Genomic DNA, 18,870 nt, shown 5'->3' with positions numbered 1-18,870 from the left:
AACATCATATTAGCATTATATACATATACATATAAGTGATAAAAAAAAGCTAGATTAAACCAGTAGTTCTAAGGCTAGTTTGAAGGATAATATCATTTACAGCAGACATTACAAACTTGATTTGTTCTGTATCTGTTGCACAGGTTAGATGTGTATAAACTTGCTTCTCTTCTGAAGCATTCAAGGATTGAAACCGTTGAGCAAAATATTGACATGCCTTGTCAAAGTCTTCCAAGTCATCAACATAATCTGGGAAATATTTAGTAAGTGGACTTGTTGATAATTTCTGCTTAAATAGATCCTTCTTGTTTAAAAATAAAATAGTTGATGTCTTTTCAAACCACCTGGAATTACAAATGGAGTCAAACAATGTAAGAGCCTCTTGCATTCTATTAACTGATTCATCTTCAACCAATACTTGATCATATTCTGAAATGGCTACCAAGAATATAATGGCTGTCACGTTTTCAAAACAATGAATCCACTTCTTTCTTTCTGATCGTTGCCCTCCAACATCAAACATTCGATAAATAAGCTTTCCAACTTTGAATTTGGTCTCTGAGATTCCGGTCGTCTTTACACGAGAATGCAGCAAGTCGCGATCTGTTGGCACATAATTAGGTGCTCCGATACGATCAATATTCTCAAAATAACTATTAAAATGAAAAAATTAAACTCAATAAATAAAGTTACACACATAGACATATGAAGTTACATACTATGGTGCAGAATCATTCAATTGATATTCGTTTTTTCTACTGAAAGCTTCTTGTACTCCTTCATCAGACCACAGCATTTTTATAGCTTCAGCCAAACCTTGAGTCATCACCAAATGATCAATATGACTCTGATAACGCATGACAAGAGCAGAGTGAGCTTCACTTTCCGCGTTGCCAAGTTTTATATCCAAATTATTCATTGCTTCAAGGATAACAAGCATAGACTGAAGTGTATTATTAAATATAATCTCTTTATGTAGCTCCTTTTGTTCTTTTGTAAATCCACCATCGTGAATCAACTTCATTTGTTTTATAATAGTTGATTTGCCTGATTCACCAGCACCTAAAATGGAAATAACAAAAGAAAATGACATAAGTACTACTGTGCATGCAAAGGGCACTTGTATACTGTTTCTTTTTACCAAGAAGCAATAGTTTGATTTCATCCTTTTCATTTAGTTTTTCCATTTGGAGTTGTTGATCAATTTCATCATTTCGTACCTTATCATTGACATCCTGTTCGATAGAAGCACAACAGCCCATTTTTTATAGATACACACACTAAAGAAAAAGAAAAGAAAAAGAAAGCCAAACAAAAAAAGTGTTAGATATTGTGCTGTAGACAAAAATAAGGTACCACGTTTTCTGCATCAAGTATACACTAATTTTTTTTCCTAGTGCGACAAATTACCCAAATTTGGAATATCTAAAAAAATGGAGGAGCGCTCCATAGACTTTTGTATAAATTCTTTTAATGCTCAATTAGATAGGTAGCATAATATTAGGGTTGCTATTCATAGTACTTATTAACAATTGGCTTATATGAGTATACAAGGCTGAACGTAATTAGTAGAATGTTTAGTTCACTTGTATAGGCCTCCATTCTGATATTATAAGATGTTTCTTTTATTTGATTTTAGATGCCATAATCTAAAGTCATTTTTGGCTTATGAAATTATATTAATATTACAGAACAATGCTTACCACAAGTTCCATATCAGTTTTGAGATTATAGTTAATGGCCAAAGTATCAGTTCAGCGTTTGTAGCATAACAACAATGAGTTGTAGTATAAAAAGATGCAGTGAGCTGAAAATGTAATTTATTGAAAAGGTATGAATTATATAAAATCATCTGCAATGAACAGACATGCCTTTACTTAATCACTACCTACGATTCCTCCTTTATTTATACCAACGGCTTGTTCAACAACTTCTCTCATTAAATCAATCAAAGTACAACAAATGATAATAATATGTGCTTCAAAATGATTTGGTTTTTCTACTAAATTTAATGAATTCTTATCGATAATAAGCTTTCCCAATTGAACAAAGTATCCCATCCTGTGGCTGTCAAATTCTGCAATGACGCGCCATTTCTCTTTTTGATGCTTTATCTCACATACCATATCATGAGATAATAAACTAATTCTTTTCCAACGCACTCGGTGTCCTTCAAATTCTGTTTCGTATGTAAACATCAAATGCGATTTAGTGATATGCTGAAGTATATTTGAGTTGGTCACTACATCCTCTTCTTTGGGTGAAAAGTCGCCCCACTCAACCATAATTTCCTTTTTAAAAGCTCTTCTTCGTGTTTCTGCCACTTTCAAATCCTCATCATCAGCAAACACACGATATAATGTATTCTGAAAACCCCAAGAATAGGAATGCGGCTGAATTTTTTTATAAGCCTTCACTTTTGTACCGTGGAAATAGATATGGTGCTCCTCAGGGCGAGTCAAAGAGGCCTTACGTAGGTCGTATTCAATCAAATCTTCCATTGGCTTCTTTTTTAATATTTCTAGTAAGGCAAGTCTGGTACTTGTTGTCGTACTGCTGCTGTGCCCGCTTGCTGCACTACTTATGCTTGAGGCGCTTGGACTGAGTGTGGAGAATCCAGTGGCCGCTAAACTGGTCGAGGGAGGTGGTATGTGAGACAATAGACTGGAAGTCACTGAGGGTCTCTTTGGTTGTAATTCTTCCAGTTCATCACTTGTGCTCACATCGGGTCGTTTACCATCAACAAATTCAGCTCGAATGACGAGATCGTCAAGTACTTCTTGTGATAATGAGTATTGCTCTTTTTCTTCTTCATATTCGTTTGGTTTATCGAAAAGATATATATTTTCATCCACTGTATCTGGTTTTTGTGTGGGTATAGGGTCATCAATGGTATCTGGTTTCATGGTAACAAATAAAACGAATGTTGTAGAAAATATATGTAACTTTTTTATTGGATTGCAGCCTCTAAATTTGAACTCACTTTAAATTTTGCCAAACTGGAAATGCTTTGCTCTGTTATTTTTATTATATTATTAAACAAAAAATTGCTGTCACATGCTATGATACCCATATAGGTGCCGGTGTGGGAATCTCGTAGGATCCCCAAATCAAGAACGGAGCCATAAGGTTCCAAACTCATTTTCAATTGTTCCTTAAGAATTTTCTCTTTAAGAAAGGGAAGGTTCGATAGTCAAAGTCGGACTAAAGGCACAGCTGGATCGAAGGCTCGACAAGGTAGAAGCCTAACCGCATCATTTTCAAAAGTAATGCCGTCTTTAAGAATGCGATCAAGGGCAGGATCTAAGGGATCAAAGTTGATTTCAGCAATCTTTCGATTGCGACTCGTGATGGAAATTGTTTCGCAATTAAGGCCATAAGCTGCACAGGCGATTCAGATTTATTAGTCATGTCCAAGAGGACACTACCTGGAGAACGTTCTGCTCTCCACATTTTAGAGTGAATAACTTTGTCTTGTTGACTGTTGTGAATATCGTATTCGAAAGTAGCAATCATAAGTAACGTTCGCTTCTTGGCCACTACTTGGGACCAGTGCATATTTTTCAATTTCGTAGGAGGCTCTGGTGTCTGACCGACTTGTTAGATATTTTGCCGGAAAGAACCATGAGTTTATTGTACAATGAAAAAGATCACTGTTTTTTATCTTTTTGCTTAAAATTTTAATACCCGACTATATTTTACATACTTGCCCAGTCTGAAAAGGCATGAATGAATCAATACTATTTATCACTTTCTATTAACGATGTAAGCACCAAAGTAAAGAGCCCTATTTGAATTTTCCTCTTTTCACATGATAATAATAATAATAATACTACTACTAGCCTTTACATTTTTTAACAAGAACATTTTATGAACCCAACTGAAGCTTAAATTACATACCATAGGGCCGACAAAAAGTGTTTCCCATTTTTTTCTTCTTTTTTTTCTATGTGGAAACAGAAAGATAAAAGTATACTAAATTTATCTAAAACAAATAAAGTTGATTCAAACCCAAAAAAACTTGCAAGCGCTGCCATCGGCAAGCCAACTGTGGCTGAAATGAATGAAGCGTGGGTTGGATTGCGTTCGATTCATAGAAATGTCAATACAGTTTATAAAAGAAAACCAGATCCGTTTGCTGTTATTAATGATGACGATGATGACTTTCAAAAAAATAAATTTACTCAAAAGGAATCGAAAGCACCAACATTCATAAAACCTGTCAAAAAAAGACGTATCCTGGATAGAGACGAAAATAATGACAATCAAGTAAAACTTCTTCTTGACTCGGTCAAGGAAACTGAGGACAAAAACAAGAGAGAGGAAGTCAAGGAAAGATGCCCTTATTGTGAAGAAATACTTGATCCAGTAACAAAACTATTAAGAAAATATTTGAATAAGATTAAAAGAAAAGATCAAGAATACATGAAAAAACAAATCGCAAAGCAAGAGAGCGAGAATGCCATGTCATCGTTTAGTAAACCTCTCAATTTAATGATAGAGAAAAGACATATTTCAAACACAGATAAACATGAATTCTGTAAATTACATCGACTAGAGCTTGTCCTTAAACCACTAGCGAAACGCTGTGGATACCCAGAGTCGATCGATTTTGATGCAATAGGGAAACGTATAGAAAATTATAAGTCTCAATTAGATGATATTATCGCTGGAAGAATACAAAGTAAATTCAAGAATACAGTCATGGAGGCCTATGATGAATTCGGTGCAGTCAAAGCAAGAAGTGCAATTAGTGTCCTTGGCCGAGTCGAGAATTGCTTACCAGGCTATTATGGATCTAGAGGGTCAGTCGCTATTTCTGATGCTTTAACAAAACTGTATCTTCAAACAGGACTCTTGACCAAGGAAATTACAAAACCTCAATTACCACTCGAGTACATTCAACAGATTCTCGTACCCGAAGTAGGTCTTCGACTCATTCGTGAGGATCTTTTGGCAAAATCTACTAAAGAGAAATCAAAGCAATCAAGTATCCTTGATTTTGCTCGCAGAAAGGTTCCTTCAAATTTGACTGAAACAGCGGAAAAGGTCATGACAGAAAGTCGAGAATATGGAATTGCTATGTTTCCTCTTACAGAGGAAGATACTGTTACTCTGGATTCTGATGACGACTAATGGAAACAACAATTCTATTTTTTGTAATAAAAACAAATAATCTGCTCTTTATTAAACAAAATCCAACATTCCTGTTTACTGCAATTCCCAAACTATTCATCTAATCCTTTTTTTTAGTGATGTTCAACATTCTTGTGGTGCTCTGTAAAAAAATAAAATTAGCATCTCTGCTCATTTAAAAATGAATCTTTGGATTTTTACTCAAGTGGAAGTGGTAATCAATAGTGTAACCAATAGTGAAAACACCAAAGATAAGATGGAGCAAAGGAGTAACGGAAGCATTGTCACCATCGATGTAACGAGCTTTGTAACGACCCCAAGGACCAGAGGCCTTGGGAGCTTCAACAGTGCCTTTAGGCAAGGTCTACACAAGTAATTATTAATTACTCTTTCTTAATCTAATCCTATCCAATTACTAACCTTGTAGAAGCTGACCAAACGAGTAATGTTGGCATCCTTAGAGGCGCCAGAGACCTTGGTAGCAGCAGCTACATTAGGAGGAATAAGGGTCTTGGTAGAGTAGGCACGACGGAAAATGGCGTTCATTCTAATTTGGGTGACTTTATTAAAAAGAGGTAAAACAGTAAAAATTCTTTTTGAGTCAAAGCACCAGGGGTGGATCGGGACTTTAAAAAATCTACGTCACCCGTTTAAGCCGTGCTCTTGGACTGATTAGTGCATTTTGTCAAGAACTTTGCCAATGCTGCTAGTAAATTGTTAGGCAAGGTTAAGTAAATATGTTTGAATACAACAATGTATGTTTGTAGCTTTTTATATCCTTTACTTTCAAATATACTAAAAATGGTACAGCAGGATAAGCTATCCTTTTTATTATGATTTTACAGATGCTGTTCTCTAAAGCAACTGGTTATTGTCACGCCATAAGTTTTACTTGTTTATATGGCGCAAATGGATGCACCCAAATGCCTATTGTTATTGCGTTTGTGTTGAATATGCTCAGTAGAATATCATGTGAATGCCCCACATCGTTATCTGATGAAAAAATGCATACAATTCTATTTGTCTTCAAAATTCTTCAACATAATATTCTTCGTTTCGCGCCATTTATCCACTGAACATTTACCCATAGAGCTTTGTGATTCTCCAGCCATGAATATATAGCTTAAATTGGGAAAAAAAAATACAAGTAGTGTATGCTTCTTGGATAAAAATGTACAAGTGCTTGTAATCAACACTACTAATAGCTTTTGAATTGATAATAATTTATTATAGCAGTTGTATGTTTAACAATTCTTTTAAAAACGATCAATTGACATTTCAGGATTATCGCCATGTACAACCTTCCACTTTAAATGCCAACATATTCTTTTTTTTTTTTATACAGCCTAAATTTCAAATTTGAATTGTTTGGTTTCTGCTTATTCAAACTTTTCTTTGAGTGTTTTTCGAAATGTATTATTATGTATACTACAGACGCTTTTATGTACTCTCTTTTATCGCTTCAAGATTACATAAAATAAATGATTACCCTATCAAGTCCTGTCTGATAACTTTTACTTTTGACCAGCAAATCTTTTATTAAATAATTCAGTTACCAACCAACTTTAAAATCTTTAAGCTGTTGTTATGTTGATGAAAATGCAGTTCTGTTTCGGAAGCATGATCCCAGTACCTTTTTTTGCCGTTCTTGTGAAAAGAACCCTCCCACCAGACTTTTACTAAAACAAAAGTGATATTTCTTCAAATTTTATAACAAACTTGAACAATTCAGTTGTCATGCTATAGCAATGTTAATAGAATGCATTACTCACTCGATGGTTGTGTGCGCAGCAAGATGAATCCTATTTGACGTTTGAAGCCAATCTTAAAAGGTATCCCAATGAGTCTAGCTATGCCAATTTTTGGGTTAAAAACAGTATTGCGTCTACTATATCAATTATGATGTTAATTTTTAAAAGGCGAGAGAAGGACGTGGAATTTTATATAAAATTTAACTGGTGCAGACATGTGCTTGGTTTTTGTTTATGAGTGACAAATTTTTCAACATCTCAAATGTTGGGAAGGAAGAATAAGGAAATATTGGGTAAAAGATCAGGGTCTGTACAAATGCCTATTTACTCTTTCCACCAAAAAAGAAAATAAAAAGGAGAAAGGGGATAAAGAAAGGAGGGAAAAAGATAGCTGGCGACTATTTAACTGGATTTTGCTGTACATCTCCTTTCTGTTTCTTTACAAAATGTAAATTATGAGATTTGATCATAAATCGAGTATTTAATATTTGCAGACAATATGATTCACTAAAATAAGTTTTTGAAATGTGCTTACTTTGAAAAAGACAGCAATCGTCACTTTTTTTTTTTTCCGTAGTCAGTCATCTATGGATTGAATGTTCCTTTTAGAAATCATTTATATTAAAGCTATATAGAACGTTCTATGCATAGCAAACGAATAAAAAAAAAGACTGTGAATTTTATTTATAATTAAAGGAGAGAACACTACAGAATGAATTGATCTACAACTCATTCAAGATGTACATGTGTTGTAATACATACCATTGAAGTGTAACATTTGATTACAGAAAATATGATTAGGAGCAATTGAAAGCTATTTTTATATTTATTGAATGAAGTTGACTTCTAGAGTTGATATGTTTATTATATCAATTGACTCTATGAATCATTCTCTATCTACTTATCATTAAGAACCTAATTTGTATAAAGAATAATAATCCCCGCTTCTGTAAACTTTGATCGGTAAAACGACTTCCTATTGGATGGTGTCACCCCAACATTACCCCCACTACACCCAACAACTCCAAAGATTTTTTTTTTATAAGAGATAAAATCTTACGATAATCATCTCCTTGTCTTTCTTTTCTTCTTTCTCTACCAGACAAACTCAACTGTATTTCTTTTTCTTCTTCTTTTGAAAAACATAGAGAGTATGTCAACCATCGAACTTCTCGGCACAATGGACCGTACAAAGACAGAGGCAATGAAGCCTCCTCTTCCAAAGACACAAATGCCTCCTCTTTTTGATAAACCAGTGACTAGTAAAAACTGGTATCAATTTGTCAATTGGCCTCAATCCATCTTGCTGCTCTCTACGCCACTCATTGCCCTCTATGGTATGTTCACGACTGAATTGACAAGAAAGACATTGATCTGGGCTATTGTGTATTACTTTATCACTGGTCTTGGTATTACTGCTGGTTATCATCGTATGTGGGCTCACAGAGCTTATCGTGGTTCTCTTCTCTTGCGTTGGTTATTTTCTTTTGCTGGTGCTGGTGCTGTCGAAGGCTCCATTTACTGGTGGTCTCGAGGCCACCGTGCTCATCACCGCTGGACTGATACTGACAAGGACCCTTACAGTGCTCACCGTGGTTTCTTTTTCTCTCACTTTGGCTGGATGTTAGTTAAGAGACCAAACAACCGTATTGGTTATGCTGATGTTGCTGACCTGAAGGCCGATTCCGTCGTTGCCTTACAACACAGGCTCTATCCTTATTTTGCCCTTGGCATGGGGTTCCTCTTTCCTACTTTGGTAGCCGGTCTTGGCTGGGGTGATTTCAGAGTAAGTTTAAGATACCGCATGTCACCACCGTAGCTAATTTTTTCATTTAGGGAGGATTTTTCTATGCTGCTGTCGCCCGTCTCGTATTCGTTCACCACGCTACTTTTTGTGTCAACAGCTTAGCTCACTATTTAGGTGAAGCTTCCTTTGATGACCACAATACACCTCGAGATCACTGGATTACAGCCTTAGCCACACTTGGCGAAGGATACCACAACTTCCATCATCAGTTCCCCCAAGATTATCGTAACGCAATCAAATACACACAATACGACCCTACCAAATGGTTAATCATCATCTTGTCTTGGTTTGGTCTTGCTTATGAACTCAAGGAATTCCCTTCGAATGAAGTATCCAAGGGTCGTATCTTTATGCAAGAAAAGAAGATTAGAGAAGAAAAATCAAAATTGTTTTATGGTGTGCCATTAAAGGATTTGCCAGTGTACACTTGGGAAGAATTTCAATCGCTTGTGCTGAACGAAAACAAAAAATGGATCCTGATTGAAGGTGTCTTGTACGATGTAAAGAACTTTATGAAAGAACACCCTGGTGGTGTAAAGTATCTTTCAACTGCGATCGGTAAAGACATGACGACTTCATTCAATGGTGGTATCTATAACCACTCCAATGGTGCTCGTAACTTGTTGACATCATTACGTGTTGGTGTACTCAAGAATGGTATGCAAGTGATGACAGAAGCGGATGCTGCTGCTGATGATAGCACAGCTCACAACTATGATATCTCACTTGAATATGATACCAAAATAGCCGATTTCTACAAGAAAAACACATAATTTCAACACACACCCTTTTATATATTCAACTTCGCATCCTTTTTCTCTTTTTACTGTATATCTCATCCCTTTTTTTTTTTTTATTTAAATAAAATGTTTTCACGCAACTTTTTTTTTTTTCTCAATGATTTACAATTAAAATTTCCATACTTGTCCTTGTCAAATGTTTCGGAAAATCTTGTAAAATTTAAGCCCCTTTTATTGTCTCTGATAACTTTTTTTTTTTTTTTTCCTTCTCTTTTTTCTTTTTTTCTCTTCTTTTCACTTTTGAATTCAATTCACTAACAAGAAAATGCAATCTGTTACAAGGACACTTCGAGGTAAATCGAAATATTCCGTATACAATTTCACACATACACGCGCTTGCACATGCTAATTTAAATATAAAAAGCGGCTTATCGACAGACACCTGTTGTGCGACGTAACTTTCAAAGATATAATTCTACTACTACTTCTACTTCAGATAAGAAAGTGTATTCAAAATGGAAATTGATCAAGACAACTGCCAAGTTGGGTGCTGCTGGTTTTGTTGGTTATACGTTTTATAGTAAGTTGAAAGAGAAAGGGTGAGACGGTTTGATTGATGTTGGTAGCAATGTATAAACATCTTCATCCTACCATGGATCCTATTCCTTCTGATCCCAACAAGAAGACCATCGTCGTTCTAGGTAGTGGTTGGGCATCCACTTCATTTTTAAAAGCTATTGATACTAATCTCTACAACGTGGTTGTTGTGTCACCTCGTAACTATTTCTTATTCACTCCTCTTTTACCAAGTTGTACAGTCGGCACATTGGATTTCCGTTCACTCGTTGAGCCTATTCGTTTCATCACTCGTCACAAAGCAAATGAAGTCAAGGTGTATGAAGCCGAATGTACAGAAATTAATGCAACCAAAAAGGAAATTACAATTGTTGGTAAGCGAATAGAAAAAAAGATCATAATGATTTAATGTTTATCAAAAAATTGGGGTAAAAAAAGATAATTCCGAAATCAAGGGTGAAAGTGCAACGAGTACCATTGCCTATGATTATTTAGTTCTTGGTGTGGGTGCTCAGAGTCAAACGTTCGGTATTAAGGGTGTTGAGGAATACGGTTGTTTCTTGAAGGAAGTATGGGATGCTCAAAAGATTCGTACAAAGTTGATGGATTGTATCGAGACTGCTGCTTTCCCCGGTCAATCTCAAGAAGAGATCGAACGTTTGTTGCACATGGTGGTTGTAGGCGGTGGTCCTACTGGTGTTGAATATGCTGCTGAATTACATGATTTCTTGGTAGATGACTTGACTGCTTGGTATCCTGGTAAGTTTTATAAATTTATTGATGCGTATATACCTCATCCCTCTCTCTCTCTCTCTCTCTCTTCCTTTTTTTTATACGCAGAACTCGCCGGTAAAGTCAAGATTACTTTAGTTGAAGCCATGCCTAATGTGCTTCCTGCATTCTCCAAGCAATTGATTGACTATACCGAATCCACCTTCAAAGAACAACATATTGATATTCACACCAAGACGATGGTCAAGGAAGTCAAGGAAAAGGAAATTGTTGTTCAAAGACCGGATGGTAAGGTAGATGCCATTCCTTATGGTCTCCTTGTCTGGGCTACAGGTAACACCTCTCGTCCTCTTGTCAAGAACTTGATGGCTCAGTACCCCGAGGCACAAAACGTCCGTCGTGGTTTGGTGGTTGATGATTGGCTCCGTATGTCAGGCACTCAAGATATCTATGCTTTAGGTGACTGTACTGCTACCAAATATGCCCCTACAGCTCAAGTGGCTGCTCAACAAGGTAAATACCTTGCTCGTGTCTTTGCTCAGCTTCATGCCACAGAACACTATGAGGCTGAAATTGAAAATGCCGCTACAGAAGAGGAAAAAGCAAAGAAATTACGTAAATTGCAAAAGGCACAGGACATCAAGCCTTTCCACTACTCTCACCAAGGTTCTCTTTGTTATATCGGATCTGATAAGGCTATTGCTGATTTACCCTTGGGTCCTGGTAACTTGGCCTCAGGTGGTGTAGCTACCTTTGCTTTCTGGCGTTCTGCTTATATTTCAAACATCTTTTCTGCTCGTAACAGATGGCTGGTCATTACTGATTGGACAAAGAAGACATTCTGGGGTCGTGATATTTCTAGAGAATAAAATAAGAATTTATAGATTTCTTTTTCTTTTTTTTACTTGTATTAATAATAAAATAGTAAAATTATGAGATCAAATAATTCATGATGTGTGACTATATCAAATTAGGACCTTCTTTATAAACACAGTCGTTCCACCGTCAATTGGACATTTCTTTTTGAAAATCATGGTCGAGCTTTACAAAAAAAGTAATAGGTTTTTTTGTAAAGCCCGACTGCGATTTTCAAAAAAAAAAAAATGTAAGCTATGATGACAGATCATATGTACGTAAGTAAAAAAAAAAGTTTCTTTTTTAAGTCATAATCATAAACAATTCCTTTCTGTTCAATTATCATCCTCAAGTTGAAAATAAAGAGAGAGAGAGAGAGAGAGAAATGATTGAGTTAATTTCTTTTATGTCATCAAATAAAAAAGAGAAGGAATAAAAAAGATGTTAAAAAGCTATTATTTTCTTGATGTTTTCATTTTCCAACTATAAATGGTAATTCACGACGCAGTGACATTTAAATGAAAACAAGGTGCTTTATTGGAAAGAGTATAAAATACAGGCTGATTGTTCTCTCTCTTTCTTTTCAACTATTATGACTGTTACAAAAAGACCTTTACCACCAACACCATCTACTGGCAATAATAACAATAGAAAATCAGTGATAGACATGAATTATGAAAATGCTCATTATAATGATTTATTAAAAAGCCTGGAACAAAAAGAAGTAAAGTAACTACACATTTACACATTACATTCTATTGACTATTTTGTGTAGTCAACCATTAACAACTTGAAGATAATCGTGATGGAGTGGAAAAAGAAAGCTGTAGAATATGAAACGGCTTATAATGAAGTTAAACAGAGACTTGAAGAAAAGGAAAAATTCTTAATGAAGCAGCATCAAGCAGAGATAGACGCGTTAACAAAGGCACAAGTAGATCAAACAAATGAGAACCTTGATCTCATTTTGAAACTGGAAAATGAAAACAAGATGCTAAAGCAACAACTGCGGATAGAGAATACATTAATAGATCATCCACAACAACAACCATCATCTAGTTTGACTGGTGGACTTGGTTATACAAGTCAATTATGTGATACAGCAGAGGTAATAAAAGAAAAAAAAAATTCAAGTCTATCCCCTCTTTTTTTTTAATTCATTAACAACACTAGACAGCAAATCAAACAGCTAATTCTGCCATCGTTGAGGGTAGAAAACATTCGGATGAACTGATTGAAAGAATTAATGTAAAATGACCCTTTTTCTTCTTCTTTTACTGATGTGTAAAATAGGAAATGATGAATGCGATGGAAGGAAGATTACATGGATTTAATAATTACAAAGCTTTAGAAGAAACAACAACAGAAGATACAAATACGACATTACCTCCTTTAGTGGGCGATACCTTTTCTTCATCAGAAGAAGACAATCAGTCTATAGAAGTGATGCCCACAAAACAAAGCAAAAAGAAAATTTCCATTAAAAGTAATTTTCTGTTTAGCCACAGGCACAAAAATAAAGTTTATTAAAATACAGGATTGAAGCCACTTGTATTTTTGGGGGGGTACAAAGGTTGTATAGTAAAAGGAATAGATTTTTTTTTTTTTTTTTTTTTTCAGCAACAAAGTTCCTTTAAGCACATTCTCGTTGCCAAAGGTACTTGCAAAATAAAAGGGACTCTCAAAAGTTAAGTCTGTTGCTATCAAGTAGAATGTATTTTGTAATATATGCCGCTTTATTCATAAAAGACGCAGATGCATAAAAAATAGTTTAATGAAGGAGGTGTGTGTGTGTGCGTAGAAAAGGAGAAGAAAACAAGTTGGATGCAATAAGATGGATTAAGTAAATAAAACTATTTCAAATGTGTTACTGAGTGACATGCAACTGAACCAAAGGAAATCACTCTTTGCCATCAAGTCTAACAGCGACCATCACATTTCCACTCAACCAAAGTGAGTTCCTGTTGTGTATTTGTAATACGATCTTATTGCATAAGATGCATGTCTTTATCCGATTGAATAAGACTATCTTTGAAACACACCGACTCAACCTTACGTCACTTGTACTTCCAGCTTAAAGATCGTCTGTTAGTTAGTCTACAAAGTAGCTTGTTCATCATGATGCCATTCGACCAACACTTGACAAATACAATCTTGTCATGAAATTAACTCTTATCGGTTCTTGTCCTAAAGAAACCAACCTCTCTTTTGGTCTCTTTCAGCTTTTCAATCTTAGCAATCAGCACACAAGCTTCATTATTTATTGAAGGCAGTGATCAGCATGGTTCAGGCCATGCATCAAACATAAAGCATGTTTTGCATGCGATCCAATATGGTTCTTTTTTATTATTTTTATTTATTTTTTTTTTTATTTTGCTGAGCGAAAGAACGTGCCTTATTCAGAGTTTATGATTGATGGAGATGTGTTAATAGGAAAAACGGCCTTCACATGATGTATTATGTAGACTTGTATTTTTAGAAATGAACTAGTTTAGTACACTTTATTGTTTACAATTCATAAAGAACAAAAGCAACGCGTCAAGAGGATGCAATGAGAGAATTTTGTGGCGCTTTTATTTTATTTTGAAAAAGATAAGGCAATCTATTTTTTTTTTCTCAACTAAATATAGCTTAATGTAACCGTAAACAAAGATTTACACACATATCTCAGACCTTGTACAAGTTTATAGATTACAAAACCTTTTTTTTTTTTTTTTTTTTTTTCAAGGGATCTAAAGAGGGATCTACATTTAGAAAATAAGAGAGTAAACAAAAAATAGATGACATTTTGATTTTTATTTCTTTTCAAATAACAATAAAGAGAAGAAGGGTATAATACATTACTGTATGTGAAAGGATTAGAAGAAAAAAAAAAAAAAAAAGCTAAGCCCTTGACAAGCAAGTGTAATGTGAGAAGAAATCCATAGGATGGTTATCATTATCGGTATAAATGGAGAGTAGGGGAATCAATCGCGAATTTAAGAAATTTTGTTGTTGTTTCCAAGGTATGACAGTTAGAGAAAGACGATTGCTATCTTGTATCAAGAATATCTGGTTAAAATAATTGAGAATGTTTACCAAGTCGTTGCCCGTCTTTGTTAATAACTCGGGTAAAACCTCGTCATCCAGTGCTGTGTAGATCTCTTCCAGATTGACGCGTATGTATTCTTCTATTTCCATCGATAGCTGCTCTGCTTTCTGTTGTAAGCAAGTGGAACTAACCAAGTCGCCAGACAGAGTACAACGTTCAAGCGTTATATTCCGAATGTAGCTCTCAAGTGCTGGTCTACCCAGTTTATCCGCGAGATGATCCCATGCAAGAGGCAGACTGCCTTCTGTATGTGCTTGTATCGCCCCAAAGATTTGTGCATGCAGGATATCGAAATCCATCCTGTCATCCGGTGCGTAGATTGAATGCTCATCCGCTTTGTCTTGATTATCCGATTGCGTGGTGATTTGAATGTGTTTTTGAAATTGTTCAGCAATCGTCCGATACGTGTTTGATATGATAGTATCAAGATGATCAAATTGCCAGTGAGTAGCAACCAGTTGTGCAAAATGCTCAACAACAATACCGTATTCAGTCGTAGGGCATTCTGTGGATGAGTTTTCTTCTATAACTGGTTGATCATCTTCAGCTGTTGATAAAATAGAACTTGATGGTGCATCTGTTATCACTAATTCCTCTATTGTTGTATGTGGCGTAGAGGAAAAAATGATAGGTAAAGCATAAATGAATTGTAGTGAGACTATAAGGATAAAGACATAGTGGATGATTTTCATTTTATAAAAGTCTATAGAAAGAGAGAGAAAAGGAAAGGATTAAATGAGGGCCCTGTATTTATAACAAGTTGATTTCGAGGCTTACTGTAAAATTTAAATTTGGAAATTTATATAATTTTGGTAATCAGATTGGCTGAAAATAACCACACACACATACACACACACACTTTGCTTTAATTTAAGCCAACTTGGTTTTAGATGATCATTCGAGAATTTTTGCATATCCGATCCCCTTTGAACTTTATTCTCTCTTACATCTTCCCCGGGGATAAACATAAAAATCTAGATATCCAACCAAGCTTACAGTATCTTGGAATTCAACTCGTCATTTTTATTTTCCATCAACACAAGCAACTTTATCAAATATAAAAAAAAAGGATAGATCTTTCTCTTGCACTTATTACAAGCAACTACTTTTTGCTTTACTGTATTTTAAATGTTTTCTTTAGCACATAATTTTTGAACTCGTTATCCTAATGAGGTCAGACTTTGTTTTTCTTTCTAAATGAATCAAGCAGCTTTCTATAAGCCCTATTACGTCTTTTCTCTTTTCCTATGTCTAACCTTTTATAGTGCTCCCTGTGTCAGTTGGCGGCCTTGTAAAATGAACGGTGATTTTCCAAACTTCATTGGCGTTTTTATATCTTTTCAAATAGCGGCCCTGTATTGTTGTTTTGGCTCTTTCTTTTTCCTTTGACACAATTTTTTTTATTCCTCAACAATTAATTGATAAGCATGGACATGGTGTACTTTAAACTGAATAGCTATCAAGAAAATGAATGTAAATAGCATGCAATCACTGACATATTGAAGTTGAGTGGAATTTTGTACGTACATAAAGCAGCTACCGTTTCGCGTGCCGACCACAACTGTCATGTTAATCATTAACGGATGCAAAGAAACTGGCTCTATATTTTCAGAAAAGGATACTGAAAGGCCTAGAGAAACAGTAAAAAGAGTTGAAGGAGAACGAGAAAGGATAAGAAGGATCCTTTTGCCACATATGATCAGCTGAGATTGTAATCAGTAGAATGGTGATCACCATTCTTAGTTTAACGACTGTTTTCTGTTTAAAGAGCTTTGGCTTTGGCTCATTCTTTGCGGCTTATAAGCTGATAATTATCAGGCAGCATAGAATGTCGTATTTACCGAAGAAATAACAAGTACCGAATACATAGTATTACTTGTTACATATTCTCTAGGATTCATTTCCAATATTAACCATATACAATATTTATATTGTTCAAGCCCAATACTAAAATTGACCTTGAATAATTCCATCTCCTAGTTTGATTAAATGGGTTCTCTCTCTCTCGTCTTGAAATCTAATAAAGAGGCTACATAGAGACTCATTCACTAGTTTTCAAGTACTATTTTCCTTTCTATTTTCTCACTATTATCTGCAAATATTTCATAAAAAAAGGATCTTGACATGAGCTCAAGGGTATGTCAATTGGACAGATGAGTAGTGAAGATGTGCTGTTAGGTCTGATGTGTTACAATTTACTAGAGGGTAACGATGGAAATGTTAGGATGATCAGAAAAGTTAGAAAGAGAGAGAGAGATATGAAAAAGCACTGTATTGTGCCAACGATACAGTGTGAAGAAGAAAATGTGAAGATTTGGAATTGTTTTTGGGTTGGAGAACTTGGGCTGTCAGTCTTTGAAGATGGTACCGTAAATCATGACGACTATAACATCATTTTGGCTCGAAACTTGCACTTCTGATTTACTGAACTGTTCAAGAGAGAGGATAGGGCCCTTCTATGCCAAAAAAAAAGTCCCAACTGCCGTGCTGATTCGAATGCAAGGTGACCAAAAGAGGGAGTCAGTAAGCATGATCAAAGAATATCTGAAAGGTGATGAGGGTTCTTTTCTCAAACAAAAAGAAATCAGTGTCAATAATCCAGACAGGTTACACTTATTGAAGATGTACCTAGTATCAAAGCTATTTTTCCATCTCAAAGACACAACTAACAATAATCAAAGAATTTGATTATGTACATCAACACAAGGCAAGCAAAGAGGGTCGTACGAGTTGAAAGCTCTACTACAACAAAGGAAAAGAAGAAGGCTTCATAAACCATAAAACTAAAGTCAGCATGTCATAATCACTAGGCAAAATCGCACAAGAGAACAATGGCTAAAATCGGCCAATAGTTCTCCGATGTCATGGTTTATATGATCAAATATGTATTTTTCCTGTCGTTAAAAACATGTCTTTGTTCACTTTAGACTGTGACTTGATCTCCTCCGAATATTAGGTCTGATTTCGGAATACAATAGCTAAAGAGTTTTCCTTCTCATAAAATGTTACTTTGTCTCTCTCTCTCTTTCTCTTTCTTTTTTTTTATGCCAAAATCTTTAGCGAATACAAGTTGAGAATGAGAAGCAAAACATGGAATAGTAAAAAGATTTACAAAACGTAGATTTCTTATTCCGGCAATGTCCGGCGTAATACTCCGATTAGCAGACACATCAACACCTTTAAATGCTAAAAGAGCATAAACTCATATAACCTCAAGCACTCCCTATACTCTATCTCTCTCTCTCTTTCCTCCTCTTTCAATATCAGCCATGGTTGTATGTAATAGATGAATGAAAGGAATGGATTCAATTTGAAATATAAAGCTGGATTGGATTTGTACAATAAACTGCTCACACGTATCAACTCTTTTTGAGGGATGCCATTCAATAATTGCATCATTGAATCGATCCATCATTTTAATCAGCATCAATATAATTCCTACTCTACACAGACATGAATCAACAATGTTCGCTTACAGAATTCTTTATTTTCACAATTGGATCCATCAACTTTCATTCATCTCTATTTTTTGATTGATCGGCCCATTTATTAACATTTTTCAACTCTATAGCAAGGTACTTTTAAGCGTCAAGTCGAGGTTGGTCGTGTTGTTCTTATTAACTCTGGTGCCGATGCCGGTAAATTGGCTGTTATTGTTGACATTGTTGACCATAACCGTGCCCTTATCGATGGTCCTACCACTGGTGTTGCCCGTCAAGCCTTCCCTTACCGTCGTATGGTCTTGACCCCTCTTGTCCTCAAGAGCCTCCCCCGTAACGTTGGTCAAACTGCTCTCAAGAAGGCTTTGGAAAAGAGTGAAGTTGTCGCTGCTTGGAACAAGACCGCTTGGGCCAAGAAGATTGAACAACGTAGCGTTCGTGCTTCTTTGTCTGACTTTGACCGTTTCAAGTTAACAAAGTTCAAGAACCAAGTAAGTTTATCAACAGATAAAAAAAGTACATTGATATTAATAGCTATTTTTCTTTAGCGTCGTTTTGCTCTCGGTTCCGCCGTTGCTGCTGCCAAGAAGCAAACTGCTTAAATAATAGATGATCAAAAGGAACGCTTTTAATTAAAAACAGAATTTTTGTATACATTTTAAAGTTAATTATTCGATGTGTCTTCCTCTATATCTTTCTTGGCCGAGACAATATTTGTATCATCAGCATTGTCAGCTTCATT

General features: G+C 35.4%; 10 protein-coding genes across 10 annotated transcripts; 5 read left to right on the top strand and 5 right to left on the bottom strand.

Moving 5' to 3' along the window:
• Positions 1–49: 49 nt before the first annotated feature.
• On the bottom strand, positions 50–1,262 carry RO3G_09475 (uncharacterized protein; the record flags this gene model as incomplete). Its single annotated transcript, XM_067664060.1, has 3 exons — positions 50–653; positions 720–1,062; positions 1,142–1,262. The coding sequence occupies 3 exons, from the start codon at positions 1,260–1,262 to the stop codon at positions 50–52; spliced, it is 1,068 nt and encodes a 355-aa protein (XP_067520161.1).
• Positions 1,263–1,877: 615 nt separating this feature from the next.
• RO3G_09474 (uncharacterized protein) lies at positions 1,878–2,906 on the bottom strand (the record flags this gene model as incomplete). Its single annotated transcript, XM_067664059.1, has 1 exon — positions 1,878–2,906. One exon carries the CDS (start codon positions 2,904–2,906, stop codon positions 1,878–1,880), a length of 1,029 nt encoding a protein of 342 aa, XP_067520160.1.
• Positions 2,907–3,303: 397 nt separating this feature from the next.
• Positions 3,304–3,558, bottom strand: RO3G_09473 (uncharacterized protein; the record flags this gene model as incomplete). Its single annotated transcript, XM_067664058.1, has 1 exon — positions 3,304–3,558. The coding sequence occupies one exon, from the start codon at positions 3,556–3,558 to the stop codon at positions 3,304–3,306; it is 255 nt and encodes an 84-aa protein (XP_067520159.1).
• Positions 3,559–4,059: 501 nt separating this feature from the next.
• Positions 4,060–5,136, top strand: RO3G_09472 (uncharacterized protein; the record flags this gene model as incomplete). Its single annotated transcript, XM_067664057.1, has 1 exon — positions 4,060–5,136. The coding sequence occupies one exon, from the start codon at positions 4,060–4,062 to the stop codon at positions 5,134–5,136; it is 1,077 nt and encodes a 358-aa protein (XP_067520158.1).
• Positions 5,137–5,249: 113 nt separating this feature from the next.
• On the bottom strand, positions 5,250–5,682 carry RO3G_09471 (uncharacterized protein; the record flags this gene model as incomplete). Its single annotated transcript, XM_067664056.1, has 3 exons — positions 5,250–5,278; positions 5,338–5,500; positions 5,557–5,682. 3 exons carry the CDS (start codon positions 5,680–5,682, stop codon positions 5,250–5,252), a joined length of 318 nt encoding a protein of 105 aa, XP_067520157.1.
• A 2,358-nt stretch (positions 5,683–8,040) lies between these two features.
• Positions 8,041–9,467, top strand: RO3G_09470 (stearoyl-CoA desaturase; the record flags this gene model as incomplete). Its single annotated transcript, XM_067664055.1, has 2 exons — positions 8,041–8,673; positions 8,724–9,467. The coding sequence occupies 2 exons, from the start codon at positions 8,041–8,043 to the stop codon at positions 9,465–9,467; spliced, it is 1,377 nt and encodes a 458-aa protein (XP_067520156.1).
• A 619-nt stretch (positions 9,468–10,086) lies between these two features.
• On the top strand, positions 10,087–11,611 carry RO3G_09469 (uncharacterized protein; the record flags this gene model as incomplete). The annotated part of the gene is made up of 3 exons (XM_067664054.1): positions 10,087–10,384; positions 10,506–10,769; positions 10,851–11,611. The coding sequence occupies 3 exons, from the start codon at positions 10,087–10,089 to the stop codon at positions 11,609–11,611; spliced, it is 1,323 nt and encodes a 440-aa protein (XP_067520155.1).
• Positions 11,612–12,189: 578 nt separating this feature from the next.
• Positions 12,190–13,234, top strand: RO3G_09468 (uncharacterized protein; the record flags this gene model as incomplete). The annotated part of the gene is made up of 4 exons (XM_067664053.1): positions 12,190–12,321; positions 12,373–12,705; positions 12,891–13,083; positions 13,218–13,234. The coding sequence occupies 4 exons, from the start codon at positions 12,190–12,192 to the stop codon at positions 13,232–13,234; spliced, it is 675 nt and encodes a 224-aa protein (XP_067520154.1).
• Positions 13,235–14,480: 1,246 nt separating this feature from the next.
• On the bottom strand, positions 14,481–15,380 carry RO3G_09467 (uncharacterized protein; the record flags this gene model as incomplete). Its single annotated transcript, XM_067664052.1, has 1 exon — positions 14,481–15,380. The coding sequence occupies one exon, from the start codon at positions 15,378–15,380 to the stop codon at positions 14,481–14,483; it is 900 nt and encodes a 299-aa protein (XP_067520153.1).
• Positions 15,381–17,957: 2,577 nt separating this feature from the next.
• Positions 17,958–18,730, top strand: RO3G_09466 (60S ribosomal protein eL14; the record flags this gene model as incomplete). The annotated part of the gene is made up of 3 exons (XM_067664051.1): positions 17,958–17,963; positions 18,260–18,619; positions 18,677–18,730. 3 exons carry the CDS (start codon positions 17,958–17,960, stop codon positions 18,728–18,730), a joined length of 420 nt encoding a protein of 139 aa, XP_067520152.1.
• Between the last annotated feature and the right edge of the window lie 140 nt (positions 18,731–18,870).

This window comes from Rhizopus delemar, genomic scaffold (genome assembly GCF_000149305.1).
Source record: "Rhizopus delemar RA 99-880 supercont3.7 genomic scaffold, whole genome shotgun sequence".
In the NCBI taxonomy this organism is placed as follows: Eukaryota; Fungi; Mucoromycota; class Mucoromycetes; order Mucorales; family Rhizopodaceae; genus Rhizopus; species Rhizopus delemar.
The sequence above is the reverse complement of the archived record's forward strand: the minus strand, read 5'-3'. Positions and strand labels throughout refer to the sequence as shown.